General features: G+C 32.2%; 3 protein-coding genes and 1 long non-coding RNA gene across 9 annotated transcripts; 3 read left to right on the plus strand and 1 right to left on the minus strand.

Annotated features, from left to right (window-relative positions):
* The first annotated feature begins 1200 nt into the window (after positions 1-1200).
* Positions 1201-8605, plus strand: LOC114177815 (protein SPA1-RELATED 2-like). 6 transcript variants are annotated; one of them, XR_003603229.2, is made up of 9 exons: positions 1240-1517; positions 1697-3168; positions 4422-4579; positions 5145-5976; positions 6627-6773; positions 6957-7124; positions 7208-7274; positions 7559-7618; positions 7801-8078. XR_003603229.2 is itself a non-coding variant. In XM_028063370.2 (8 exons), the coding sequence occupies exons 2-8, from the start codon at positions 1744-1746 to the stop codon at positions 7990-7992; spliced, it is 3132 nt and encodes a 1043-aa protein (XP_027919171.2). In that variant the 5' UTR covers positions 1201-1342; positions 1697-1743; the 3' UTR covers positions 7993-8605. The 6 variants fall into 6 exon arrangements, 5 of the variants coding, with proteins under 5 accessions (XP_027919171.2, XP_085527005.1, XP_085527006.1 ...); XM_028063370.2 differs by having other exon boundaries at positions 1201-1342; positions 6957-7274; positions 7801-8605; XM_085670879.1 differs by having other exon boundaries at positions 1239-1517; positions 6957-7274; positions 7459-7618; positions 7801-8605.
* A 1251-nt stretch (positions 8606-9856) lies between these two features.
* Positions 9857-10590, plus strand: LOC114176357 (arabinogalactan protein 41-like). Its single transcript, XM_028061384.2, has 2 exons — positions 9857-10148; positions 10286-10590. The coding sequence occupies exons 1-2, from the start codon at positions 10016-10018 to the stop codon at positions 10363-10365; spliced, it is 213 nt and encodes a 70-aa protein (XP_027917185.1). The 5' UTR covers positions 9857-10015; the 3' UTR covers positions 10366-10590.
* A 55-nt stretch (positions 10591-10645) lies between these two features.
* On the minus strand, positions 10646-12291 carry LOC114176358 (uncharacterized). Its single transcript, XR_003602994.2, has 2 exons — positions 11854-12291; positions 10646-11221 (listed from the first exon to the last, which is right to left on the minus strand). It is a non-coding gene; the product is annotated as an uncharacterized LOC114176358 (long non-coding RNA).
* A 924-nt stretch (positions 12292-13215) lies between these two features.
* On the plus strand, positions 13216-14631 carry LOC114175708 (stellacyanin-like). The gene is made up of 2 exons (XM_028060493.2): positions 13216-13571; positions 14255-14631. The coding sequence occupies exons 1-2, from the start codon at positions 13388-13390 to the stop codon at positions 14476-14478; spliced, it is 408 nt and encodes a 135-aa protein (XP_027916294.1). The 5' UTR covers positions 13216-13387; the 3' UTR covers positions 14479-14631.
* Positions 14632-19159: the final 4528 nt, after the last annotated feature.

A 19159-nucleotide genomic window follows, 5' to 3' on the forward strand; every position in this document is an offset into this window, starting at 1 on the left:
TGTGTGAAATATTTAAGGTATAATTATTGATTTAGTCCTCATTTTTTGGGTTTAGTTTAATTTGTTTTCCTTATGATTGGTTTGTTTAATTTAGTCATTCAATTATTTTAAAAGGTTCAATTTGGTCCTCTCCTTTAACATTGTGTCCGTAAACCTGATTTTTTTATTTATTTTTGTATTTTTTTAATTTTTTCTCTAAAAATTTATAATCTGCCACGTGTTACTATCATGCCACATGATAGTTTATTGTCTTGACATGTACTAGTGATAATAGTTGTTTTCAATCTAGTCTCCTATTTAACTTTTGTTTAAAATGATCCAATCTTATCTTTTCCAATTTGAGACCAAATTATTAAATAAGTTTAATTACAACCGTTATATAATGTTACGATTATTTTTTTTAATATATACATCAAATCACAACCGTTATATAAGTTTAAATACTTAAATTATTTATTTTTTTTATATTTTTAAATTTAAATAAAAAATAAAATTGAAAATAACAGCCATCACCTACCTGTGTTACGATCTATTTACAACTTTGTTATTATAAGATTGTAAAGTTTAAACAAAAAATATTAATTAATGGATTTGAATCTTGCATTTATGATATTCCAACTAGCATTAAAGAAAAGGAAAAAATCAACTGCGGCGCATAGCAGGTTTAAAGGGACCCAATTGGAACGTGGCACTCTGAGAACCACAGACAAAGAGTAAACAACGAGTTCGAATACTGTTTTTGTTTTGACCAAAACTGGAAATAAAGTAGCAAATATCAGGAACTAGTGGACGTGAAAGGATTATCGTGCCCTCCAATTTTGCATGTGCACTGTTTCATACCACATCAACGTGGATCATTTATTGCCAGTTCTTAATATTTAAAAAATACCTTTTAAAACTCCAAAACAAATTCCCTTAAAAACCCAAAATTTTAATTTAACTAGTTTCATTTTCGAATAATTCTTTATTTGTGTCCCTCACCGTTTATAATATTTGGATAACATAAAAAAGTGATAAAATGACATGTTTCGATCGGATAATATTTGGATATTTGTGGGTTATTTACTTGTTTTCATAAATGGTTATAGTAAATTGGTTTAAACAAAATTAAAAATTAGGCTAGGTAATTTTAACAGTAACTGTTACAAGTTAACAAACTTCAGAAGTTAAAACGTGTTTGCGGGTGATGAAGCCAACGTTGACTTGGAATTTAGCATGATGTGAATCACGAAGATTTATTTGTACGAAAGAAAGAAGTCGTGAATTTGAGTTGAGCATAAATAACGTCTTCTATTCTAATTCTACCAACTTACGAAGGGCCAAACAAAGCTTTTATTACCAGGTAAGCGGTGGAAGAAAAACCCACTCATAACAATAAAACCCTTTTCAGCTTTTCGTTTCAGTAGTTTCATTTCGAACGTTTCGGTTTCGTAACCGAGTCAGAAAATCGCGTTTCTTCCCAAACAAGTATTTCTGTTTCTGCGGTAAGCTTTTCGGTTTCCGCTTCCTTCCTTCAGGTTAGTGAATTGCTCTGATTGTTCTTGAATCTTGATTAGTTGATGTCAACATATCTCGTGTATGTTTTTTTTTTTTTTTTTTATGTTGCTTGCTTGCATTTCGTTTGGGAAGCATTCGAGAAGCATGTTTGTGTATCGTGTGTCTGCAATTGCTAATTGTTTAAGTATATCTTTGGCAGAACTTGAATCGCTCTGAAAGATAATTTCATGTCACGTGGTGAGGGGCATGTGGAAAGATAATTTTGACGGCATGGACGAAGAATTGGAGATTGGTGAGGGTGTGCAAGTGCAACATCAAAACAAAGATGATGGCTATTCACTAAATCCTGAATTCCCCGGAATATTAAAACCCCAAGAATATGATGAAATTCCAGAAGATAAGAATATGGCTGAAGGAAGGGAACATTTGCATCCAGGTCTATTTTCTGATGGCGGCGGTGTCATGGTTGAAGAGTTAATGGTGAAAAGTTGCAACGGTTCTACCCTAGAAATCGGTACTTTGAACAGTCCAGGGTCTTTGCATGATTGCCGGAGTCCATGGCGGCATAATTATCAGCCGTTTGCTGATTCGCGTGTGGGAAGGGATCGCATTATAGCTAGAAAGAGTGTTCAAGCTACATCTAGTGCTACGGAGGATTTTGGGCCCATGTCTTCCCGAGAGATATTAGCTAGAAAATCAGTCAATTATGATCATGGCAGTGTCGTGAAGCACTTGTCCGCTGATGAGCATACAGCCGAGCAAAAAGAGGATGAAGGTGATGCTCGCGAAGGAATGCAAACAAAAACTGCACACAAATCAGGATTTGCAGAGTATTTTAGTAGAAGTACATTGAAGGGAAAGGGTATTGTATGTAAAGGTCCATCTTCTAATGGTTTATATGTTGAGTCCAGAGATCAGAACCTCATGAAGTATGGCATTGATATCCAGACGGATTCTAATGCATTCCCGATCTCCGGTTTAAAGATTGCAAAGTCTCCACATAATGCTACCGTGCCAGGATTTGGTGAGTCTGACACTGATGGTGTGACTTTGAGAGAATGGTTGAATTCTAGGCACCACAAAGGAAGCAAAACAGAGCATTTAAGTATATTCAGAAAAATTGCAGACTTGGTTGGCGGTTCTCACTCGCAGGGAGTTGCAATGCACAATCTGTACCCTTCTTATATTAAATTGCTACCATCCAACCATGTTATGCATCTTGGGTTGCCAACTCAGAAACACAAATTAGATAGCGTTGCGAATTCTGAAGTTCTTCAGCTAGAGAATTCCCTTATTAGAAAAAGGCTGTCGGAGAAAGTAAAATCTTCCTCTCATAATTTGCGGATGAAGAAACAGAAATTCGCTGATAATGTTAGAGTTGCCGGTGATCAGAGTCAGTGCCCTCCTCGGACTGACTTGTATTATCAAATTGCCAATGATATTAAAGTCAATGCAGCGGTATCACAAGATCATTGCAATCAATACAAGGAAGATATCCAATTTTCTAAGCATAATATTCGGAGACCGTCTCGCCTCCCTCACATATCTAATGCCGGTCAATTCCAATTGAATTCCTCAAACGAAGGATTGGAAGAAGAATGGTATACAAGTCCTGAGGGTGGTTGCACAATATTATCAAATATCTACTGTCTGGGAGTCCTTTTTTTTGAGGTGCATAGTCCAGATGGTGGATGCCCTCTTTATTAAATTAATTCAATGTTCCCTTTCTCTGCTATATTCTTGACTTCTTAAAATTAACGTGTTTCTGAGAGTACACGTGTAGGAAACATGCTTTGTCTGTACTTGGGGGGCAGGGTGGGGGGTATGTCTTCCCTTCTTTTTGAAATTTAGCTTGCAAACATTGTTGCTATGGAATATTGGTACTCTGTACCCTTTCTCTATAGGAAAACCTAGAGATGATTCGAACTTAAATAACTAACTGCAGAGATTACTTATGCTTGTTCAGTGTCAACTGCCAATATATTTGAATTCATTTAACATTAAGTGAATAATGAGACAATGGGCCTGTAATTTACTGTTTGTTTTGGTCTACTTTCGTGATAATTTACCGTTTGTTTGCACTTTAAGCAACTGCAATTTGTAGTCTTTATTTTGATGCCTTTTTATTCCTTATTTACACTGTCCCTTTCTCAGTCATACATTAGTATTGCCCTCTCGTTTGCATCAGCTATCTTTATAATGTTTTGGTATGATTTGAACTGGATGCTGAATATTTGCTAGATACAATGTTACTTCCTCTTTCGAAGATGCTATGCCGTGAAATTTACTGTGTACAATTATTGTTGTTGTTTATAATTATTTCCTTATTAATGGTCCTGATTATCAGCTGATTTATTGTAATCATTTCCTTATGATTAGATTAGTTTTCCTAGTTACTTTAAAACAGTGATTTGATCCCAAAGTTATGGGATCATTTTATTTTATTTTTTTTTTTACTTTTAGATCAGTTGAGGTCACAATGAAAAAAAACTCGGTCTTCCTACTTTGATCACGTCCAGAAAACAAAGATGGCACGATTTACACCCAAATGAACATTATTTAGTAACATCTTAAGCCATATATTTATCTTTTCATTCTGTTAATGGTTGTCTTGACGACCATGATTATTTCTTGCCTATTCATCCAATCATCCCGCCCTGGTTATCATTAATTGATTTTTGTTTGTATGTTATTGTCTGCTTTGAACATTGCTATGTCATTCTGGATTCATGAAACTGATAGTTCTGGTGTTTACCTCAAACCTTTGCAATCAATTAACTGTTGTAGTAAATTTAACCCGTTAATAGTTTTGACTGGTTTTTTTCTATTAAATACTAATTCTTGGTCAATTCATACTGAAAGAGTACAGCAACATGAGTTTACATAAAGTTAAGGACTGATTATATTTTCGGTCTTTCTTTCAGTTATTTAATCATTTTGATTCAGAAAGAGCACATACTGCTGCGATGTCTGCTCTTCGTGGTAGGATTCTTCCCTCAGCTTTCCTATCAGAGTATCCTAAGGAAGCTGGATTTTGCCTTTGGATGCTGCATCCTGAACCATTATCACGTCCAACAATAAGGTAAGGCTGAAATCTTTTGTATTAAGTTATCTAAAATCTTGTGTATCATAATTACCAGACTTCGGAGGTCTTACCAAAAGAACAGGTAGTTATGGAGTGAAGGGGAAGCAATGAATTGGCCTGCTGGGCAGCTTGAGAGAGGAGAGGCAGATAAAAAGATTCTGAACACATGCAAGTAGTAGGTGATGTAGATTAGAGGTTTCTGAATATTGTATGTCAAAGAGATAATAAAGACATGTGTGTTATTTTTAGTAAGACATTAGAGTACAGTCATAAATACAAAAGGAAATCAACGAAACCCCACATTTAAATTCATAGCTAGATACAAATGTTACATGCTATTTAACGTGATAGGATGGGAGAATATGCGGAGAGAGAAGGGAGGACTAATAGAAATTGAGCTCTAAAGGAGGTTTACCTTGGGCTCAATTTTGTGAGAGGACTTCTTTCTGATCTTGTTCTAGATCTATTTATGGGTTTTGTAAGGAAATTCCATTTCTTTACATGCTATATCTACCAAAGACAACTATGATATCCTGACGTGATGACTTATTTTGCATAACAGGAAGATCCTACAATCTGAAGTGATAAATGGAACAAAGGTGGTGGACTGTGAGGAATTATTATCAAGTCTTAACCAATATGATGCAGAATCAGAATTGTTATTGCATTTCCTCATCTCACTGAAAGAGCAGAAACACGGGGATGCCCACAAATTGGCTGAAGAAATCAGATGCATGGAATCAGATATAAAAGAGGTGGAGAGAAGGCATGATTTGAGACTATCCTTGGCTCCTTCGAGCTTGAAGAACAACTCATCCTGCGGAATAGAGGGTGTATCTCTTCTCAAAGAAGCTTCAAGTGCAGAAATATTACCACCAGTATACACAGTTTCCAAAGAAAATGAACTGAGACTGATGAAAAATATGTCCCCACTTGAGAATGTTTACTTTTCTACGAGATCTACAATTAAGCTTCCTGGAACAGAAACAGCAACCCGCCCAGATAAAGATGTGCTGAGAAATTCTGACAACTTCTGTGTAGCTCAAAAAGACATGGAAAAACATACAGATACTTTAGGAGCTTTCTTTGACGGTTTGTGCAAGTATGCGCGTTATCACAAGTTTGAAGTGCGGGGCATACTAAGAACTTCTGATTTTAACAATCCAGTAAATGTAATCTGTTCTCTGAGTTTTGATAGAGATGGAGACTACTTTGCTGCTGCTGGGATATCAAAGAAAATAAAAGTTTTTCAGTTCGATGCAATTTTCAATAACTCTGTCGACATCCATTATCCTGTAGTCGAGATGGTAAACAGATCAAGGCTAAGTTGTGTTTGCTGGAATAGCTACGTCCAGAACTATCTTGCCTCCACAGACTATGATGGTGTAGTTAAGGTTTGTGTGGCTTGCTCACTAGATTTGATACCATTTGAATTATTGCTAACATCATTGCCATACATTCCTTGCTGTATCCGTGAGTTACAATCTGGCATATGCAGTTTCGAACCAGCATGTAATGGTTTTATCTCCATGGGTCTAATAAAATTTTCACTTGCATATTTGAGATTAAATTTCTCCAATGGGTGAGTTTGTTATACCTTTAAAGATGGGACCCATACCTTGTGGATAAAATTTAAGAGAAAATTTGTATGGAAATATAATTTTTCGTTCCCGTTTTCAAGATGTCGACCTAACCCTAAAGGGACGAGTGGAGAACAAAAATTTAATTTTCTCCAGATTGGCATCCAAATTTTAATTAGATGATTTGACCTCACGTTTTAAGGATGATCATGTCCGATGGCGGGCTTTATTTTAATTCAAAGATGAATTGCTTTTTAACTTCTTTATTGAAGTATCCTAGAGTACGGGTCCTATCACGTAGAGTTTGCCTGATAACAAGAACGATATCATCACTTCCTCCTCTACCAAAAAAAAAAAGTTTGAAATTTTTCCTGTAGTACGAAAAATGCTACTATTTCTTGATGAGAGATATGTTCTTATTTTCAGCAGTACTAATTGCGTTGCCTAAATGGATGCATTTTCAGCTATGGGATGCCAATACAGGTCAAGAGTTTTCTCGTCTCACCGAACATGAAAAGAGGGCCTGGTCTGTTGATTTCTCTATTTTATGCCCTACTAAATTTGCCAGTGGGAGTGATGACTGTTCTTTGAAACTGTGGAGTGTCAATGAGGTACGCTTAATCTCTTTAACCTGCATACACAGGTCAAGGCAATTCTGCTTAAACTGCGAGAATTTGCTTGACTGAAAAACGGTAGTATTGTTTGTTGTTTTCTCTCAAGTTGTTATGGCATTTATGAATTAATTTCTGCCTACAATTGATCCGGAGCTAATCAAATGTAAAATTATTTTGCAGAAAAACAGTTTAGGCACAATAAGGAATGTTGCTAATGTCTGTTGTGTTCAGTTCTCTGCTCATTCATCTCATATGCTGGCCTTTGGATCCGCGGATAATTCGGCTTATTGCTATGATCTTCGCTTTCTTCGAAACCCTTGGTGTGTGTTGGGTGGTCATCGTAAATCTGTAAGTTTTGTCAAATTCTTGGACTCTGAAACACTAGTTTCTGCATCAACCGATAATACCTTGAAGATCTGGGATCTCAACAGAACCTCTCCTGTGGGTCGGTCAACTAGTGCTTGCAGCTTAACTCTGACTGGACATACCAATGAAAAGGTTAGATTTTATATTTTGTAGCTCTGATTGTAAATTATCTCCATGGCCTCTCTCTTTAAGGGTCTGTTTGTCACACACCTCCAAAATTGGATTTAGAAAAGGAAAAGAAATTCACTTTTTTACGGTGTTAGATGAAGATTGTGGTGGACTGACTAAGTAGTGAAAAGCAAATTTAAAAATTCAGATTTACCTGCCAAAATATGATTTTGTTAACAACTCTGGTGGACGACTCGTGTGGATTCACGTCAGAAAGACTGAGTTAAGTACACCTCTTGCTATTACAGAATTTTGTGGGCTTATCAGTTGCTGATGGATATATAACATGTGGTTCAGAAACAAATGAGGTATGCATTATTTTCCATTATAAATTTGTAAGACGTTCTTTTAAGTTGCCAAATACAAAAAAGTGTTATACTATTATTATCCATTTAGGATTTTTTAATCATTGAAATGAGAGCACACACATCCTATTCCGTAACTTGTATATGCACAAATTTTGCAGTGATACCTATGTATGGTCTTGCAGGTCTATGCCTACTATAAATCTTTTCCCATGCCAATCATTTCGCACAAGTTTGGGTCCATTGATCCTGTTTCTGGTAAAGAGACTGATGATGACTATAGTCAATTTGTTTCAAGTGTGTGCTGGAGAGGGAAATCAGACATGCTTATTGCAGCCAATACAAGTGGATGTATAAAAGTTCTACAGATGATTTGAGGGGAAGCTTGCCCTTGATAAGGGGGGAACTTTACTGTTTTGTACAGTCCAATATATAGTTTTAGTGTTTCACCCTTGACACTCAAGTCAATCCCATTAATTTTCTCGCAGTTCATCGAAAATTCTTTTGACGGCACGACTTCTCGTAGTTCAGGCATAATTATGAAGAGAAAAAGTCAAAATATTAACCAGATATTTCAATTTGAAGGCTGAGTTTTATCCAAGATTTCAGTCTGGCATTTGTTGGAAAAGGCTTGTTACACAGAGAAAGTAGAGGAGGATGAATCTAAACAGGAAGCAGATTCATTGTGTAAAAGATTAACACTTCAGAATGGACATGGCAGGAGTTTCTACCAACTTTTAGATTCAAGATTAAACTCTATATCTCTGCATGAAGGGTGAAGTGTATGCTTGAACTAGTAATGTGCTCCTGTAATGAAATGTTCGTAGCTTGCAGTTCACTAACACTCACAGTTTTCGAAGGAAAACCATCTTGAATTTCCCCTGGTATTTTGTTAGTGATGTTCGTAGCTTAAAAACAGTTCACTAATACTATTTGGATTGGATCTATTGCGGCCATATTCATGACTTAATCCAACAAGGTGTTGCTATATTTTTCTGTTAGAACTTATGCATTCTAATCCATTTTTTATTAATTAAATTATAATAGGTTGAGTTATAAGTTGTATTTTTTTGCTAAAATGTGTAGTTTCAAAATATTTTGTATAATATATTTTTTTTAAAAGATTATGCTATTTAATATTTAAAGAATTAATAATTTATATATATATATATACACACACACATTTTAAGATAAAGTAATAGAATAAATTAAACAATAATTATACTATTATTAACTAATGAAAACGCCACTGTTTATATGTGTATTGCCTTTTATTTAATGATAATTGAGGGTAAGATAGAAAAATTATACTATTACTCTTATTTTTTTATTTTTATCTTTTGCTCCCTGACATAGTTTAGTGTAAACTACATTAAAAGGTTAAAGGATGAGGGTAAGAAATATGAGTTATAGTATCATTGGTCATTATCTCAAATTTATCTGAAGGTGTATATAAATCAAGCATGTATGTGTGTATATAAGTACTGTACGGCTACCTTTTAATTTAATTTTTTTAATTTTTACCTGTTTAGTATCTAAATTACACAAATGTATTTCAAGAAAAAATTAAAAAAAAAGGTTTTCTAGTATGTTAATATAAAATTAATAAATTTTTATTTAAAGCAATAAAAGTGTCTTATAATACTCAAGTGTTAATTTGTGATATTAACAGAGACACTCTCATAAAAAAACTCAAGTACTCACTAATGGTGGCAACACATAAGCTAATAGGATCCATAAATTATCAGCTTGAATTTCAATTGGCAATACAATAAGTGAGCGTCATGTGATGTGATATTTTCGAATGTCAAGGCATTGATATAACAGTATGGCATGTTTCTTCAAAAGCACCGAGTGGTATCTCTTTGCAACGTGAAGTAACCACAATAATCTAGAGAAAACGGTTAATATTTTTGTTTTCTGTAAGTTTCAACTTGTATGAATACTTGTCTTGGTGTGGTATTGATGAATCATCATATGATCCTTGAAATTGTTATAGTTATGTAATTTTTGTAAAAGTTAATAGAATAACAGTGTCTCGTGAGTTTTGATTCGTTTGCCTTTTAAAACATTGGAACAGATACGTAAGAAAATAATAATAGAATTTTGGCGTAGAATAAAATGAATGAGAGAGATTAGAATGATGGGTTTCCGAAACATACGGCCCACAATAGAGTGGTTTTTTCCTGTTTTGTCTCTCCCCCACAAAACAACTCTAATCACCTTTTTAAACGCAACAACCTCTTCCTACGCATATCACATTACCTTAACACAACACAAATCCCACCCTCTTCCTCTCATTCTCTCACCTCCATCTCCTTTTTCTTTTCTTTTCTCTCTCTCTTCCGCACCAAATAGAGGAGAAAGAGAGAGAAAAAGAGAAGCGACTGTAATTTGGAGATGGCAGGTGTTTGCAAGCATTCCTTGGGATTGGGAGTTATGGCCATGGTTGCCACTCTCATTCTTGCTCTTTCAATGCCTGCTGCTGTTCAGGCTCAAACTGCAGCCCCTGCACTTGCCCCTTCCAGTGACGGTACTTTTCTTCTTTATTATTAACAACAACAATCCATAGGATATCTTTTAAACCTGAATTGTTGTATTTTTAATTCCTGATCCAATATATTAAAAAGTTCAATCTAGTAATTCTTTTTGTGTTGTATTGTAATTCAGGTTCGTCTATCGATCAAGGGATAGCATATACTCTGATGTTGCTGGCTCTGGTACTCACATACATCATCCACTCGGCCTAAATTTCCTCCAACTTCTGAATTAGGAGCAGAAAGCTGTGTTGTGTTCGTTATGATTAACGAGTAGGGAGAGAAGTGAGGAATGTAATGCTGGTGTGAGTTAGAAGAGTAGGTGTTTTGTTTATTCATGTTGGGCCATTTAGTGGCTAGTGTTTGCAGTCGGAACAGATTTCAGACTGCTTATGGTTTTCTCTTGGTAATATAATGGTTGTCTTGCTTTTGGCATAATCAGATTATAGCTCATTGATTAAGAACAATAATCGGCAATGAATTAACAATTCTGTAATTCAGGAAATAAAAAAATTACTAAAAACAATTAACTAGAAACACATCATCAATCAAATACAAAATATTTTTTCTTCTACTGTACCGATAAAAGTTCTCTTATAAAGCCAGAGAACCCATCCATTAAAATGCTATACTTGTATTCGCTGTTAACTAGAAACACATACATTTAAAACAGATCATACATTCCATCCCATGTAGCAAAAGTGTTCAGTGTTTAAACTGAACAAGGTAAAGAGGAAATGTTTGGTTGTATTAACCTCAGGCCATAATTACGATTAAGGTGGCCAGGTTAGGAAAAACTTGCACAACATCCGATGATGAGAGATGCAGAGCAAGCAACTTACTTAACTTCCCTTTCAACTTACACTTGAAATCAAAAAAACTGTCTAAATCAAAATTATTTGTGAATATTTGAAATTCAAATTTGAAACTGAATAGCTTCTGGTACATAAATATATGAATTAGAAGGCATTTGTGAAGCAGTGATGATACCAATCTATAATCAAACCTTCTGATTACTGGGTTCAGTTTTCTGTTTTTCTTGTCCAGCTAGGGAAAAGTTCTTCACTTTCTGTCGAGGCAGAAAACGAAAACCATTTTTAAAAAAAAAAAAAAAAAAGCAGAAGAAAGCACAACTATATTTAAACATCCGCAAACATAAACGCAAATATATCCAGCAATCAAGTTTGGAACATAAAGGCAACTCCGAAGTGAGTAATTATGGCTGAATCAACAGAATACACATTCTGATGAAGTGCAACTCCAATCAAAATGTCATATAAGAACTTACTCAACATCTAATGGAAGCGTAAAATAAGTAGTTTCAGTTACTAATAAGAAAATCATTAGTTGATATGTCATCACATGCATGATTGGTTATGTATGTGTACCTACCGAACAAATACCAACTCTTAACTTTTCCACTAATGAAAAAATAAAACCAGCAAATCGACAATTGCAAGGGTTCTCAAAGAAGAATAATTAAAATTCGAACCAGAAAGGAAGAAATCAAGAAAATATAATGATTAAAGAAACACAAATTCAGCAAATTGAAAAGTGTTGTCTACAGGCCAAACCAAACGATTACAACTTACTTATCGTCATGATCATTCGTTCAGATACCATCGAAAGAATGGATATAAAACAACGATTAGAGGAAATGCGATTCAGTAATTGAAGAGTTGGGTATTTGAGAAAGAGTACCTTGGCGAGGACGCAGTCGCGCAAAGAATGCAAGAGGTGAAGGCATTTGTTTTCATCGTAGGGAGATTGAGTGACGCAATTGAGAAGAGAAAGAGCTTCCTCTGCACACACCGCTTTGGCTCCGCCTTCTTGCATCTTCGGTTTTCAATTAGGGTTTTAGGGCAAAGTGAATGTCAAAGTAAAACCCTCGTGTTCTTGTTCGTGATAAAGGTTCTTTACTTGGTAATGGAAAAGGCAAGTTTTTTCTAACGCGGCAATTGGTAGTTTTAACAAACCACGGCTTCGTATATATTGCTCCTGTGTGCTCCGGCGGTTTCTGTCACTCTTCTTACTTAGGTTTTAGCCTGAAGAAAAAAAAATGTTGTTCCTGTTTTTATTTTCAAAGGTTTTAAAACAAATAAAAATAACTATTTTTTGTTAATGTTTCTATGTACAACATTTTGAATAAAACATGGTAAGAAAGAAGCATTTTTAATTAATAAGAAAATACTACTTTACATTTTTAATTAAAAGTTTAAACGTACCATATATTTTTCGTTCCTAGATAATAATAGATGCTTAAATTACACTAAAATAATTTAACGACGGTTATTGTTACTTAGCATGTTATGTTTGATGATGAAACAATTGTTTTAAATGAAATGTATATAATAAAACATCACAAATTAGTGCTAATGATATTAAAAAGAAGGCTATAGAAAAATCAAAAAGTCATTTAGAGAAACTTTCGGAACTATTCATCGTAATTAAGAGGTTTATTTTAAGGAAAAAAAATGTATATTTTAAAATACGTTTTTTTTTTAAAAAAAAAGAGACATTTAGTAAGGTTTTCACCTAATTTATGTAAAATTTCCTAAAACATTCCTTAAGATACATTTTGAAAAAAAAAAAAAAAAAAACTTAATTAGAATAAAGAACTAATTTTTAAAGTGAACACCACCTTCTGACGAGCCTTATAAACCTTACATTTTACATGTGTATATATATATATATATATATATATTATAATTTGATGTTTTTTCACTTAGAATCTCAGAAAGGTAAACTAGTTTATTAACTAACGGTCAAATATATTAAAATAAATCATTATGCTAAACTATTACAGATAATTAAATATATCTACACAAGCATTGCAAAATTTGCTCACTTTATTTAAATTATTCAATTTATTTACTCAAATTAGGAAAAACTTGAAGTGTTTTCTGAATAACAAAAAGTCTCGTGAAATAAAATGGCACACACACTGAAATAGGGTGGTTGTTGTGTGTTTGGGGTAACACTGAAAACACTCTCATCTCTTTAATCGGAACATAACAAGGGAATCAATCATCCTCATTTGAAAACTAGAACAAAAAAAATGAATCGTTCATGTTCATCCAATAATTTGACTCGGTCTCCATAATAACTTCACGAGCTTGTTGGAATTGGCAACCTAATTTTTGGTTGGATCGAGTATCATCACATTTAAGTTAACCAAGAAAGGCAACACTCAGAGAAATTGGAAAAAAAAAAAAAAGAAAGAGAAGAAAAGAAAATGAGCGTGAAAATGAAGCTTGGTTTGTTGGTGTTTGGGACCATTGGGTCGATGCTATTGGAATTTGTGAGTTGCAAAACTGTTCATATTGTGGGAGACCAATTGGGCTGGAACATCCCCACCCAACAAACTTTCTACGATGATTGGGCCAAGAAAAAAGCCTTCGTCGTTGGTGACCAGCTTGGTACGTCGTTTACTATATTCTTCAAACTATTTATTATATATTTATTGGTTAAATATATTTTCGTTTCTTTGTTTCAGTTAATTTTAGAATTAATTTTTTCTTTCAAAATTTTATATTAATTTAGTTTTTTATTTTTAGAAATACGTGAATTTAGTTTTTCTTACCAAATTTTGTTAAGTTTATTTAAAATTTTAAACGCATTTTATGATAATATTTTAATTAATATTGAAACGAAAATGTGTCAAACAGTGTAAACAATTCAAATATCATCCTGAGATGCGCTTGAAACGTCAGATAAACTTAAAAAATCTGGTTAAAATGACTAAATTCACGTATTTTTAAAGATGAAAGACTAAATTGGTCAAAATTTTTTAAGAGAGACTAATTCTAAATTCCACTAAAACTTAAGAGACCAAAACATATTTAACCTTATATTTATATACATATTTTCATATAGGAATTGTAGTCATCGTGTGAGATTGTGGTTCTATATATATGATATTGGTCTTACGTATAAGATGTTTGACTTTATTTTTAACTCAAAATCTTAAGGCAATGAGATTATGGGTCTTTATTGTTTAAATTTGTTTTTTTTTATCCTATATGAGATTATTTCCAACAACAACAATGTTGTTGGATGATGAGAAAAGTAATCTAATAGAAAGATGGAAAAAAAAATGCAGTTTTCCAATACCACCCAGGGCTTAACACAGTGGTGATGGTAAATAAAGAGGATTACGAGCATTGTTCAACGAGAAATGTTCTTCACACCTATTTCAAGGGCAACTCCTCTGTTACTTTGGAGAAAGTTGGTGACTATTATTTCTTCTCTTCTGTTGGCAAGCATTGCGAGGCTGGCATGAAGCTTCACGTCACTGTTACTAATCCCCTCAAATCCTCTCAGTAACTTCTGCATATACTATTCAAAGGATTTATTCACTTTAGATTATTTTTAAGTTTTAACCCTTCTTATGTACTTAGTAAATGCCGCGACTACGATGACACACATTTTAAAACTCTATAAATTCACAATAATATTTTTATAAATTTTCTGTTTTTTTGGTTTTAAATGTATCAGTATACTCACATCTACTATTTCATGTGTACACATAGAAGAGCTTGTTAGAGTATCCTTTTCAAAATATTACAGTGAAGAAAATATTATATAATATATATCTATTGTATTAAAAGCTGTAAATAATTAGTATATTCAAAATTTAAAGTAAGAGGATGTGGTATTATATATTAAGAGGATGTGATATTTAATCTAATGTAACATTTAAATATTTGTAAGTAGTCTAAATATCAATAAAAATTTTAGAGCACAGACAGAAATTTTAAAATTATAGAATCTTATTATATGAAATCGTAAGCTTATTAATCATAATACTTTTTTTTTTACGGTAAAAAACTCAATTCTAACTGTAGTATGATTATGAGTTAATGACACTGAAAGTATTTTAACCAAAGAGTATGAGCACTCGTTAGCTAAAACATTTAAAAGTATTATATCTATTTTTCATCTATTGTATTTATTTATTTTTTTGATTTAGTTTCTTGACTCTTTAATTTATAATCTGACAACATTTAAGTACATTTAAAAATATTTCTCACTTTTTTATTGTTTTATTAAACCCATTCATCACACTTAAATATATTTTTTAACTCCTTACATCCATTATCATAATGTTAAAAATATAACAAAATTAACCTACCATTCACGTATAAATAGACCCAAAATTATCATAATAGACCAAATAACATTGAGTTTAATGACTCAACGAACATTGGATATACTACCGCATGGTTTCGTCTTAATCTATCACACTAAAAACTAAAAAAAAAAAAATGTATAAACCTCTTCCAAAATAGGCTATTTTCACTTAAAGAATTCATAATGTCACCCATATATTAATCCTGAATTCCCACTACTTGAAGCACCCACCAATGTTTTATGATACTAACCTTATTATTGTCTGTTTAACAAACAAGTTTTACTTTGGAAATTCTTGAATTGATTGCCTCAAACATCTTTGTCAAATTTGGGAGAAAAACACATAATTTTTTTAGCCTTTAAAAAATATATTGCATATTATAAATCATCGTTATAAGTAATTATCGGAAATTTTAAACAATAGAAAATTTTAGTTGCACTTTTCAAACAACAATTAGAAATTTTACTTGCATTTCAGGATCAATGTTCAAAAATTATACTTGCATTTTACTAGTATCGATCAAAAATCTTACGTGCATTTTACAAAAAACGATAAAAAATTTTACTTTCATTTTACAAGTATCAATCGAAAATTTTACTTGCATTTTACAAAGAACTGTCCAAAATTTTACTTGCATTTTATGAGAATCGATAGAATATCTTACTTGCATTTTAAAATTGAAAATTTTATTTGCATTTCACAAGCAATAATCATGAATTTTACTTGCATTTTACAAGTATCAACCGGACATCTTACTTGAATTTTACAATATCGATTACAAATCTTAGTTGAATTTTATAAGCAAAGATCGAAAATTTTACTTACATTTTACTAATATCCATCGAAAATCTTACTTGCATTTTATAAGCAATGGTCGAAAATTTTACTTGCATTTTACACAAATAGATCGAATATCTTACTTGCATTTTACAGGAAATTTTATTTGCTTTTTACAATCAATGATCCAAAATTTTACTTGCATTTTACAAGTATGATAAAAAAATCTTGCTTGCATTTTATAAGCAAAGATAAAAAATTTTACAAGCAACGATCGAAAAATTTATCTGCATTTTATAACTATCGATTGGAAATCTTATTTGCATTTGACCAGTATCGATCATAAATCTTACTTGCATTTTACAAGTATGGATCAAAAAATTTCTTGTATTTTACAAACAACAATAAAAAGTTTTACATGCATTTTACATTTTTCCAAAATTTGATCGAAAAATTCTCATTTATGTTTATTGTTCCTAATTTCGCATAGACTCTTCCAACAATTGCCTCGACACCACATTCTTACATTTCAATTCTTTTTATTTTGTCTTCTTAATTCTTCTATCATGTCTATCAATTGAGTCAGAGTTAGACCAGCCGACTCTTTTCTTAATACCTTCTCTCTTCTTTTTTCTTATATATGACCCAATCAATCAGCATCAGGTCTACCATCACAAAAAAAAAATTTTATATGAATTTTTTATTTTTTTCAAATTTGACTACGAGAAAATGTTAGATGGAAGATATTTTGGCAATTTCCCGATACCAAATAAGCGGAGATCTGTTGTTTGCGTGTGTTAAAAGAGGAGACTAATCAATCAAAGTTCTGAGTATAGCATTTATTGTAGATGAACCATACGATGATGCTGATAAATGCAAACATGCACAATGCGAAGCCACACACCTAATTGCTACTCCTATAAATGTCACCCAAAACCCATCTGGGCCTCCCTTACCCATCATGTCTTCCAAAATCCCACTCTATGTGAGATTGTGGGCCAGGCCCTTTACTTTTCACGCAATACACGCATGCATTGCAATTGCACATCTTCAAATTCTTCTTTCTTTCTCATAACCCACTCTTGCTATAAAAAAAACTACTCATATTTATCAATAAAATATTTCACTTATTACAAACGTTTATTTTTCTAGACAAAAAATATTATCTGTAAATACTTAAATAAAATTTTGTATAGAAACAAAATAATTAGAAAAGTGAAGATTATCTTCAATTTTGTCCACGTTAACTTATATCCCTTTCTGCTTTTTCATGTGGTTAATGGCAGCGTCATAAAAAAGTATTCAAGCATCGTGCCACTTGCTCCTCTCTGTTTCTGTCAGAAAAAAAAAAAAAAAAACAAACACAACTGCACCTGGTCGGTTTCCTTATTCAAAGGCCAAACCGCATTTCCATGTTCACTTTCTTCCAACACTCAAATATTTCTCTCATTTCATATACTATTCCGTGCTTATCACCAAGATTATAAATATTAATTAAAAACATGGCAATATAAATAATTCCCATTTCACAACTTATCCTAAATATTTTATTTTCTTTTGCTTTTCTCGGGAAGCAAGTCTCAATTCGGCCAAAACCGAAAATGAAAACGGAAAAGAAGCTCAACAGTGCGTTTGGTAGGGCTTTTTTTTCTTTCTTTTCATTGCTTTTAGCATCGGAACAGCAAAAAAGAAAGTTAGTGATAGAGTTTACTTTCAGATTTGACAAGGTGCAATGTTAAAAAAAAAATGTTAAGAAATCTAAATATAAGCCTAATAATTCCGTAAGAATGAAAATCTATAACTCATAATCTTGAAAATTTTAGGTGAAAGGTAATATGAATATTTTATGTAAGTTGTAATGGGTGGCCCATATATCTGTGCAGAAATGAGCCAAGATACGTTATGGCTTGATTTGAGAAGTAATGAAGGAGAATAGGAGGTAGCAAATTTTTCTGGTAAGAGTGGTTTTGCAGGGTTTGAATATCCGGTGAAGTGTGTAGGTGATGCCATTAATTTCACTCAATAGCAAACACTAAAATAAACAGTACAAACTTTTCTGACCACATCTACTATACGTTCTCTTCTACAGTTTATGTTAGGTGTCGCCGTTACTTGCCAAATTCATTTCTAACTACATTCTCACTCAATACACTTAATACCAATCTAAATACATTCTTATATATGTCTCTATAAAATACTCATTAAACAATCTCTTAAAAGCAAACAAACTTTCAAATATATACTTAAAAAAATAAAACACATAATAGGAAGTTAAAAATTAAGCACCACTTTCATGTTTGCAAAATTATACTTTAAATATCATTTTTTTTTACTTTCATATTTTATTATTTGACCTGATTTAATGTAGACCGTTAATTTTTTTTAAAAAAGTAATGGTATATTAATCAATTACCGATCTCAAGTCACGTAAGAATTAATAAAAAAATGAGATGAAGATATATGACTTCCGTAGAAGAACATTATTTAGAGAAAAAAAAAAAGATATTAGGTGAAATGAAAAATTATCACGCTGTGATTTAAAGAGAAACATAATGCTCAGTGTAATTGAATGGTGAATATTTGGTTTAGGAAAAAAAAGGGTTGAAACTAATTGAAACATGTATGCACTTAATAAAATCAATCGGTAGATTTACAAATTTCATACCAACATCATACATTTTTGTTGTTTGTGAATTTGAATGGTTTAGTTTTATTAACCACACTAGGCCAATATTATCCATTTTGAACCACGTTGTTAAATTTATTTAAGTAATCTGAAGTCTAAATCTGGCTGAAGTTTGTTAAAAATATAGTAATAATATCTTAGTTAGTTTAAAATGTTTTATGATCTAGAATAATATATAAAAAAAATTCTTTCTCTTGTGTCTATGTTTCAAAATATCAATTTTACCATTTAAAATATAATTATTTATTAAAATTTTTAAAATTGACCGTTACTTTTACAAACTTCTTTATAAAATCGTCTATATATACTTTTCTTTTTTTCTCTATTTATTTATCAATAATTATTTACTCATATTTTTATATATAATTTACTTTATTTTTAATAAATATAATTTTATTTTATATAATAAT

The sequence above is a fragment of the Vigna unguiculata genome, chromosome 3 (genome assembly GCF_037176805.1).
Source record: "Vigna unguiculata cultivar grain cowpea cultivar isolate G323 ecotype 2 chromosome 3, ASM3717680v1, whole genome shotgun sequence".
Classification (NCBI taxonomy): Eukaryota; Viridiplantae; Streptophyta; class Magnoliopsida; order Fabales; family Fabaceae; genus Vigna; species Vigna unguiculata.